At 45.6% G+C, this 10,997-nt stretch overlaps 1 protein-coding gene across 5 annotated transcripts in view; it reads right to left on the reverse strand.

Annotated features, from left to right (window-relative positions):
• The window catches only part of arhgef4 (Rho guanine nucleotide exchange factor (GEF) 4), a 36,328-nt gene that overhangs the window by 4,972 nt on the left and 20,359 nt on the right, over positions 1-10,997 (reverse strand). For 4 of the 5 annotated variants that reach the window (XM_063912943.1, XM_063912942.1, XM_063912940.1 and 1 more), the window contains one exon: positions 6,285-6,436. In XM_063912943.1, coding sequence (XP_063769013.1) covers positions 6,285-6,436 — 152 coding nt within the window. Of the gene's footprint in view, positions 1-2,579; positions 2,711-6,284; positions 6,437-10,997 lie in introns of those variants that run through there. The other variant, XM_063912945.1, reaches the window with a different exon arrangement.

Here is a 10,997-nt window from a genome sequence, read left to right on the forward strand (position 1 = left end):
AAGTCAGAGGATCACCAACATCTCTAGGGTTTTTCCGCGAGACATGATGGATTTGGGATGTTTAAATCTGGATCCAGGTGAATCTTTGAGTATTGTTTTAAAGGGCAGTGTAATCCCACAATACAGAACAGAATACTGCATGATGGAAACAAAGAAGCTGGCTATGAACAGCTTGAAAATTTAATAAATGCACATTTCTGACAAACAATAGGACTGATAGTTGTGGATGTTTTAAAAATGGACTGCAGTGCTACAAAGTCAAACTGTGTGCAGTGTTCTGGTGTTCAGTCAGCCCATTAACTGCAATGGCACACAATGTTCCCTCCATAGAAATGGTATTTTCAGCAAAGGTATGTTCCTGGAAATCAGTTTTAAAAGGCATAAGGTCACAGGCAGGCCCTTCATTCAGCACACACAGGTCAGTCCCTGCCTTCAACTTTATTAATAAGCTTTGATGAAGCTTGACAAGCGGGGCGGAGTGGAGCAGATATTGATTGGAGTCTGAGTGGGGAATGAGCGATCAATAAGAAGCTGAGGTGAAAGTGGACAGAGACACAGGAGAGGAAGTGTGAGACCAGAAGAGCAGCTGGTGCCGGTGTTATTGATGAAGACACTGCAGTGGTCATATTTCACTCCGCCTCGTACACATCGCCAGTTTTACTGCGTCAACACGGCGCCGGTCGGTACAGAGGCCGTCCATTATGCTGCTCATTCCTGCAGAGGCAACACAAATCCTGCTGGCCCCGGTCTGCAAAGAGGAGAGAGTCCGGATGCTAGAGACAGTCGTTTTACATTCTCTGCGATCTGGCTCTTCCAGCTCCTCTGATCCATCATGGCGATGAGGGAAACAGACGATAGATAGGGCTGTTGCTAGGCAACACTCCCACATCATCTTGCCTCTGTGCGGCCCGTCTCTCCAGAATCCTCCTCGACTTCATGACAGCACGCCATCCTGTTTCTGATGTGAGGATAGTGAGCATAGAGCTGCTTGTAAACAGGTCAAGCATCAGGACAGTGCTCATATAGCATGATTAAAGGTCACTATGGTAACAGCCATGGCTAGTACACGAGCAGCTGTGCCCCCTGAAAGTAAAGGCAGCGTAGGTCGGCTATAAACAGGAGCCGTCTGACTTTAAGGGTCAGACGGCTCCTTCTAGGCATAGAAACACAAACACATGAGGGACCTGACTAATACCTGGAAATAAAACACTCTTTAGGATCATTTCAAAACAATCTGAAAATCCTGTACTTCAGAAGCTCACAGATTTGTACAACACATGATGAGGCACCAACTTTATTTCAGGGGTTGAAAAAAGACGTTTGTGAACAGTCGATTAATATCAAACTTAGATATTAAATGGTGCTAAAAATCTCTTTATAACTCAATAAATGATGACATGTAGGAGGTGTCCCATTGTGGGATAGAGGTTAGGAGAGGCTGCAGACTTTGATTTGAAAGGGTGGCATTGATTTTCTGAATAGTGGAGCATAATGACAGGGAAGACAGGTCACTTTGGATTTATGTTTGAATACCAAGTGTTGAAGCAGCCTTCTCTGGGTGAGTCCTAATCCAGTCCACAACAGCACCGCTAAAAGACGCCTTTCTAAACTGTTGGCTTTGTTGCTACAATACCTGCCGTGTAATCCTGGCAGATTCATTTAGAACAACTCTTAGTGTAGAAACAACCAACCAGGCAGTCAAATAAGATCAGCTGGCTAGTGTTTAGAGCCGAGTAAAACAGCGTGTGAGACAAGTAAAGTCATAAATGTTCAAGTTGCAGAGGCTGCACTACAATCTGAAGATCATGCTAGAGGGAAGTACAAAATGTCTGGGAGGTACGACTGTAGGGTAAATTCAGTATATTCTACATTACATTCAGATTTCACTATACTGTATGGCACTAAATCAATGATACAAGTCTCTGTTGAGAACACACTCAGCCATGTTATCTAACCATGTGTCCACAGAGTGAGTTACATCACCTGAAAGCACTCGGTTATACGACTGCTTTCAAAGGGTTTGGATCATCCAAAGCAGAACAATTCTTCTGTGAAATACCTTAGAGATACTCCAGTCTTGTGGATTATCCACACTAGGAAAGGACACTCAACAACTCCTACCTGCATACATCATATTTATGTTGCCTTAAATGCTCACAGTGACACCACATATGTATTAATCTTACTTTAACACAGCTCCTAATGAATGCACAATGTCCTGCTTGTTGATCAATTAAAGATAATGATTTGTTGATGAGCCAATGAGGTCACGGAACTCAGGAAGTATTGAGAGACTTACTCAATGTTTTTGGGTCTCTTTATGGTATTTGTTGACATTTACTAAAGCATTGAAAAGCATAAGCCTTATCCTTTATGCAGCCCGACCTGAATTACATCACGTTCACTGACTAACATCACAGAGCAGACGTCTCCATACCCATCTGAGGCTAGAGGCATCAGAGAACACTTTGTTTCAACAAACCCCGTCACAGAGTCTCACCGAGGACACACTTGTTGACTTGTTTATGGTGTACACAGTTTACACATTCTCACACAACATGATCTTGTCCCGGTTGTACCTGTGTTCTGCTTCTGCCATGTTGGACACCCATCAATCCCAGCAGCCCCCGCTCACCAACAGCAAGTCCTCCTCTGCTCCTTGCTTCGTGTGTGTTTCAGTTTATCTTCATAAAGAGCAACTGTGTTCGTGTGTGTGTGTGTGTGTGTGTGTGTGTGTGTGTGTGTGTGTGTGTGTGTGTGTGTGTGTGTGTGTGTGTGTGTGTGTGTGGTGTGTGTGTGTGTGTGTGTGTGAGTGTGAGTATATGAGTCTCTGTGTCTGTTCTACTGGAAGGCCAGCAGGAACATGAGCACCACGTTGATGACGATCAGCATCATCATGATGATGAACACCACCACCTTCTGGGTCTCTGGGGGGAGGTTGCAGCGCAGCATGGTGGTGAAGAACCCCAGCCTCTGCCTGCTCCACCTCCCCGAGCCGCTGCCGCGAGCCATGAGCCCCCTGGCCTCCTCCTCTTCCTCCTCCTCAGCACCACTGCCCCTCCCCCTTCGTCTCTCCCTCAGCGCCGAGCCGCCACACCACACCGCGTCGCCTTGTCCTCCCCCTCGGCTATCTCCGTCGCCGTTCTCTAGGGCTGTTTTCCTCCTCCGCTCAGCTCCGGCGGTCACCTCCTCTGGTTCTCCTGCCACTTTGCCGATGGCCAGTGTCTCCCCGGCCTGCCAGTGGAGGCTGGGAGCGTTTCTGTGTCAGCGTGTGTGTGAGTGTGTTACGAGCCAGCACCCCCTCTCGTTTTTTTGAGGGTCAGAACCTTCCTTTCTTCTTTCAATGCTCCACCAGTTTAGTGTTTCTCCTCCTCTACGGTGCTTCCTCTCTCAGGATGAAAGACGGAGGACGGGATGCTGCATCTCTCCGGTTCGTGCTCATGCCTCCTCGTCTTTTCCTTCCTCTGCCTACTTGTTTCCAGCCCGTTGTTCTCTCACTCCAGCCTACATATGCTCCGGCGTTCCTTCCTCTTAAAGAAACCGGCCGTTCCTTCTTCCTCTCGTCTCTTTTTTTCCTCTCCTCTCCCTCCGTCTCAGCCCACGTTTTCTCTCCGGTTTAAAATGGTGCTCGGTGCTCAGCCTGGAGCCGCGCTGCCTCAGACATCCATCTAACATCCAGGATCAACCTCTTTTCTTTTTTTCCCTCCTTCCTTCCCTTCCTATTTTGTGTGCCCACCCTTGCATAACTGGCAGCCAATCAGGATTCAGAGTGTGTCAGCGTATCCTGGATACCAGAGTAGCTGAGGCAGGGCCATAGCAACCCCCTGTCTGGGAGGGGGGTGGGGTGATGGGATGACAGGGACGGAGGGAGGGGTACGGTGGAGGCCATGCAGAATAATGGAGGATCTCAAGGGAAATTTTGTGAGTGAGTGAGTGTGAGTGTGTGTGTGAAGGGTTTAATGTGGACTGCTGTATCACAAACCATAAGTCTATATTGATCTGGCAAAAAACAGACTGATATGAAATTGAATTCGTAGCGAGAACGAATAAAAGAAATATTAGATTACAAATAAGTTTTAGATAAAATAAGAGAGAGAGCTAAGATACTGTCGTCCATTGTTGTGAGCTCCTGGTTTTTATTCATTACAGTTAGGCCCAAGGTACACACATACAGGAAGTCAGGGGTTTGGTGCCTGGCTCCTGCCTTTTCCATGGATCCACACTGTGCATGAGTCAGAGGAGGGGATAAGAGTCTGGACACCATCTCCTCAGCAGAGGGTGTGATGGATTGGGGAAGGCAGGGGCTGTTGAATCGTATCAAATCAAATCACGGTTTATGTTTATAATCAAATATAGCAGATTAAACATTTTTCTCAGCCGGCTTTACAGTGTATCTGTCCTTAGACCCTCTCAGTTGATGAGGAAAAACTCCTAGGATTAACGAGGGGAAAGGGAAGAAACCTCTGGGAGACTAACAGAGGAGGGATCCCTCACCCAGGATGGAAAAAAGATAATAAAATTCCAACATAGAAACTCAAAATTATAATGTCATTATATATAATAAAAGGTGGATCCAGGTGTCTGTAATGTTCCAGGTGTAGCCAAACAGAGGAGGTACTGTAGAGGCTTCTCGGTGAGGGGTGCATCACCAGCAGGGGTAATCAATCATTGAAAAAACATGGCGCTCCCGACTTGCTGCGTACACAGAGGATGCTTTTACGGAAAGAGGTTGTTGGGCAGTCTGGGCCTCCGTGACGTCAATTACTACCTCAAACGTCTCAGCAACATTCAGAGACAGGTTGTCGAGTTCACTCTGGATTCTCAATATGTTGCTACCCTGACAGCCCAGGACTCCCGGGAGCACACTTAATGAATATCAGCTTCACCAATCGCTTCACCAATCAGAGGGTTTTCCCCACGCTGTACAGTAGCTAATTTTCCCATAATGCCATTCCTTTATCTCCCCCGGAGTGAAGCTGTTACAGAGGATTAGCAGTAGCATTTCCCATGATTATCCTACCTGTGTTTTCACTAATTAGCATGCAGCCATTGATGAGGTAAGTGAGTGAGCCTTTGTTTTCCCATGCTTCCTGATTTAATTTCTCCATGGACATGAGCTCAATATGCATGTGGATTAACCCCAACAAATATGCAACATGATCAGATCACTCATTTCCACATGAAGACAGTTCAACAGGAAGCTAGTCTCCCAGCCGTCTCACATTACACCAAGCCTTCGAGTCTCCATTATCTAATTCGCTGCTCAGACAGTCTGCTGGAAACCACCCAGCACCATTTCTTGTCGACGCCTGATTTTAACTCCTTATGTTCCTAGATAACAGACAGCAGAGTCCCACAGGAGGGCAGCAAAACACTGGTATCAGGGAGAAAATGACAAGGTGACGTCCAGCTGATTGCCTCTTCATATTGATTGGTAGATATCACCATCATTCAATCAAAATGAAACGCGTTAGAATCACTGAATCAAGCCAGGGCTGGTGATTTACAGAACAAGTTTTGCAAACAGCTGCCTGCTTTTGCTGAGCATGAGGTTGACTAATGAGCTGAAGCCAAAGAAAATGTTCCGCAGTGATGATGGGAGCTGCAGTGTTGGTGTAAATGATCCGTGGGCTGCTCAATGCAAGCAACTCCTCTCACTCAACATGTAGTCATTGCTAATAGAAAAGCAGAAAAGGGTTTGCACAACAACATCAAATACAAGTTCCTCTCCCTGAAGCTGAACCAGTCAATCAAAGTCATATGTCTTCATAATAGGCTCAATACAAGCATCCCTGAATGCCTCCTCTCCTATAAAAGTGAACGGGGACAAAAACAAGGTTTTATAAAAGTCCCCCGTGGTAATTACACCCGGCTTGATGGAGTGTCACGCTGTGAGACTTTTTTAATTAGCAAGCTTCACCGAGATGCTGTGAGAGGGCATTTATCAACTCGGTAAATCACAATTTGCTGAGCTTGTGCATCGGCAGATCCAGAGCAGGTATCCATGACAACAGAATAACCCAGCAACCCCTCAGAGCTTGTTTTTGCCACCAGTCATATCCAGGAGGGAAAAGCAAAAGCCATTTCTGGTCCGACAGTACAGTGAGGCCAGGCTCTGCTTCACTTCTTTTTTTAACATAAAAACTGTTCATCTCAAAGGCTCGGGACCCCCACTGATACAGACTCGTACACCCTCCATCGACACTACCAAGCCAAAGGCACTTCTTCTCAGAAAATACCCTGGTTGAATCATTCATCATTTGGTGCTAGAGACCTCTCCATACCTCATTGATGGCTAGCTGCTCGCCCCCGCCTCCTCCCGGATGTCCAAAGCGATGTCCAGAACCGCGAAACTCTTCGTACAGCAGATCCTCTTCGCTGCCCAGATCGTCCCCGTGACCCGACTTATCTGACGCTCCGTCAGGGACCACCACGGCTGAGACAGGGAGGAGAGACATAGTTTGATTAACTGACATACACATGTTTTGATCCAGCCTGAAACTGTGGTCGTAAACCAGTTCTTATTGTACAAATCAATGGAAAAATAAGCGGGTTGCGGTGCAATGTGATACACATGCATGAGATCATAACATAGATTATATTAAATAGAAAATAAGGATTGAATATGAACTATAGTTGAAGAGGAAAAAAAGGCAGCCTCAGTTTAGGAGTCCTATTAAACACTGACAATGTTTGAAGTGACAAAACAGAGAGACTCTCTGGTTTGACTTTAAAAACAATAGGCAATAATAACAGTTCTTCACATAGCTGCAGGGCCCTGAGCACAAAGCTAGTCAGAACCAACTTCCATACTGTCACTGACATTAGATGACAAACTAATAATCCTAAGCAATACATGAACCCGCCACACAGTTAGAAGTCGAGCGTCTGTCATTCTTTATGTTTGATAGGATGGATGGACGCAAACAGAAAACGATTCCTGGGCAGTTGAAAAAGCAGAAAAACAGCATGTTTCTCCTGATGTATTCTCCCTCTTTTGAACAGTCAATCATCACAACTCTTTGGTGTGTCACTAAAACTGCATCCCTCCCCAGGAACCTGTCAGGGAGTAAGCAGCTCGGGGTGGTTTAGATGTTTTTAGATATTTTAAAGTATATATTTCTGCTTCAACACATTTAATGTAACATCACCCTAAAGACTTTTTGGAAAGCTTCCTTCCATACTAATCTGAGGGTTTAACAAAAGGAGCCTTTGTTTCACAGCAGCATCCTCTGAAGTGTGTGTGGCTACCTGTGTGTGGGCTATAAATACACTCGCTGTCACACCTCGTATGAGCGTCACCCTCGGCTGTCTCGCCTACAGCTGTTGCCAGGGAGGAACATATCTGCGGTGACAAATCACCGTGGAGACGGACGGATATGATAGGAGCGAAGGATTAAAGAAGGCACGTAGAAATGGGTAGTGTAATGAAATTAAGCAGGGTGGTTTCCCCTCTTGTGAATACAGACCCTAACATTTAACACATCATAAACACCATGTACAGTTTCATCGCCGTCATCATCAGCACCGTGGGAGTTGCAGGTTGTGCCCTCATGGGGGCAGTGTAGGACACCATGACCGGCGGTGTGTGACGCTGTAGAGATGGAGGAGCTGCAGGTATTGACTGGCCTTTATTCATGTGCATAAAGCTCCTGCAGTCTAGCCTTCAGCAGCATGGAGGGGTGAAAGCAGGGACAGCACATGCACTCTCCAACAAGCCACTGCTGCACACCGGGGGGCTGTACTGTTCTGTAGGCTAACACTTTAAGTGTGAATCTATACGCCTGAATCTGCTTTATGGTTTTTATAAAAGAGTGTGTGTGATAAACTAAAAGCGTGCTTTTTCTGTCAGCTCAGATTTGATTTCTGCTGTTATAAACGGTTTTATGTGCTCATGTGTTTCAGTGTTGGTGTATAGGCTGAATATGCTTCATGAAAGGCAGGGTTTCCTATAAATACGATCATTATTTATCCTTGGTTTGGGGTTTTCTGTGGGTCAATGTGATTCAACCCAACGTTATTTAAGACTGTGCACCATGTTTGCTGTATGCTGTGATACTTCATCTGCTACCTGTGAAAGGCTGGACCCAGGTATTAAGCAATATTAAGGTCCAAATGTTCAGCTGTTTCATATATGATCAGCACTATTATTTTCACATCTATAGGGATCTTGTTTTTATATCATATTTCTCACTGTGATTTATTCAGTAATGCCCTGCCATGTAGAAAGCACAACTGAACTATCTGATGAATAGAAAACATGTCATCCTTGGACAACAATAGCAATCAGTGTCAGCTCCTGAACAGCAGCAGCTTCATGCAGGCCGGCGTGTCACTCAGCGGGGAAGGAGCTCTAAACTGTTCACTGTTGGCATCGCGCTCGGCTGCTCAGCCTGTCCTTGAGAAATGCGTGTGTGTGATTTGACTGGGATGCTGATGGGATCAGAGAACAATGATTTAAATGGCTTTAGTGAGTGTTTGTGTGTAACTCTAGGAGGCTGAGGCTGAGCGCTGTAGTGTGTGTGTGTGTGTGTGTGTGTGTGTGTGTGTGTGTGTGTGTGTGTGTGTGTGTGTGTGTGTGGACTGTAGCATTTAATCATCCTGAGCCTGTGGATGTGGGTCAGCCATATTCCTGAATCAAATTTGCCTGCATAGAAAACATTCAATACTCACCGCCCATGTGTGTGTGTGTGTGTGTGTGTGTGTGTGTGTGTGTGTGTGTGTGTGTGTGTGTGTGTGTGTGTGTGTGTGTGTGTGTGTGTGTGTGTGTGTGTGTGTGTGTGTGTGTGTGGTCGGGCAAGGAATTCAAGCGTGATGGTAGCATTTCCATTAGATGTGTGTGTGTGTGTGTGTGTGTGTGTGTGGCACGTGACTGGCAGCCTCGTTGTACTGGCTGTCCTCAAACAAGGCTTTTAGACTGAAGTAACTTTTCGCCTCCATTTGTTTTCTCCTGTAACAGACGCATCCCAACACATTGTATGTGATAGGCTAAGGGGCGGGACATATTTAAGCTGTTAACCAATCACAACAGAGCCGGCCAGCTAACCAGTCAGAGCAGACTGGGCTCTGGTTTCAGACAGAGGGTGAAAAGAGGTGCAGCAGCACAGGCAGTCTGAGAACAATAAAGAGCTTTCTGAACATTAAAGCATGGAGACATGTCGCAGGAGAGACACTACATACTGAAATGAAGCTGAAAATGAGCAGGATATGTCCTCTTTAAAGAGACTTCATGTCATCAGTGTTAAATGGTAAGCCTAGCTTAGCATAAAGACTTGAAGACTATCCTTCTTCGGCCCAAGTACAACACAAAACACACATCTGTTACTTCCTCACACTGTCCATCACAATGCTTTCCATTTCTTTCCATCATGAACTTTAGCCTTCCCAACACGCATGGGCTGATGGTTGTCAAAACACTGTTACTTATCAGGGGTGTCTGGCACACAGTGCATAAGTAGAGTCATCCTGGCAGCCGTCTCGATCCACCGTGATGCTGTATCAGACAGGAGCAGCCCAACAGCTGTGGCAAAGTTGCGTCATAGATCAGGGTAATCTTTTCAGAGAACAGACCCACCAATGTACGGTTAGTACTGTGAGTTTGACAAAATTCCCTAAATTCAAGTCGTACACAAGGTAAGTGAGTGAAGGTAAACCTGATGAACTCCTTTCTAGACATGTGTGACATCTATATTTTGCTATCATAACTGGTAGAGACGATGGAAAGAAACTGAACTTAGGAACTCATTTGTGATTATCCAGAATTCCCCTTTAAGACTACAGTCTACAGCCCTAGCTGATTCTACCGTGAACAGCGGGCATCAAATAGGGAAGTAGTTCAGTAGGAAACTTGGTAAAGTGTTCCACATGACCCTCAGCAGTGTGACTCTAACACTGCCACTCTCCTGTGTAAGAGGAAGCGACGGATGAAGTGGGGCACCTTGCCAAACGCTCCTTTGAGGTGACAGAAGCGTCCCCCGGCCAACATCCCAGCTGCCACTTCCCCACAGCTCAGCGGGCAGTCTAGACATACACTCCACACACACACACAAACACACACACACCGTCATACACTAACTTCTGACCTCTCTCCTGAAATAGAAAGAGAGTTGCTCTTTGAGGTGAAAGGCGAAGAGGCGACTTCCTTTGATTCCTCTGGGTTTTAATCTCGGGCCTCGGCTAATGGATTGGGCGAGGATTTGAAAAGATGTCTGTTAGAAGTTCGGCTCTCCTCTGGGACACCGCTGTGCACGCAAACCCACCTGTGCCAGTGCGGAGGAAATCCAATTATAAGACTCTATTTTTCGTCACCTCGCCCTTCTATAGGGTGCCGGGCAAAACTGGACAAATGGCGGAACTTGGTATTGGGAAATAAGGGTGGCTGAAATGCAGCACATTTCCATTAGGTGTGGAAATGTGATGAATGTGTGTACAGCAGCGACTGTGTGCAGATGAAGGGAAGAAATACTGAGAGGTTTTGCAGCAGAATCTGCACCCACATAAAAACACTCACTGGATCCTGCAGGGTGACCTTGGAGAGCTTCTGAACAGCATCAACTAAAGGAAAGCTACTCGTACTAAAACGTACCTTGCATAAAACACAAAAGAAGTAGAAATGCTAAAGCTTGAGGAACTGCCTTCTGTTCTACTTTTTTACATACCTGTACCTAGCTTAAGTATGACCACTTGTATGTTATGTTACTCCACTACCTTTGAGGCAAGAATTGTACTTTTACTCCACTACATTTATTATAAAACACTCATTAGTTACTAGCTACCTTTCCATATAAAAACTCAAGATGTGATGCAAAACTGTACTTTCTTATATACACAGTATTTTGAGAAGTATCTAAAGTGGTCTCCAAATTGAGAAACTCCTGACTTTACTGATAAAATTATAAAAATAATATTCTATAACGCTGTCAAAAAAAGAGCTGCACACTGAGTAGCTTTAGTTTTGATACACAACGTACATTTACCCGATTAAACCTCTGTAAATC

This window comes from Eleginops maclovinus, chromosome 21 (genome assembly GCF_036324505.1).
Source record: "Eleginops maclovinus isolate JMC-PN-2008 ecotype Puerto Natales chromosome 21, JC_Emac_rtc_rv5, whole genome shotgun sequence".
NCBI classification, from domain to species: domain Eukaryota; kingdom Metazoa; phylum Chordata; class Actinopteri; order Perciformes; family Eleginopidae; genus Eleginops; species Eleginops maclovinus.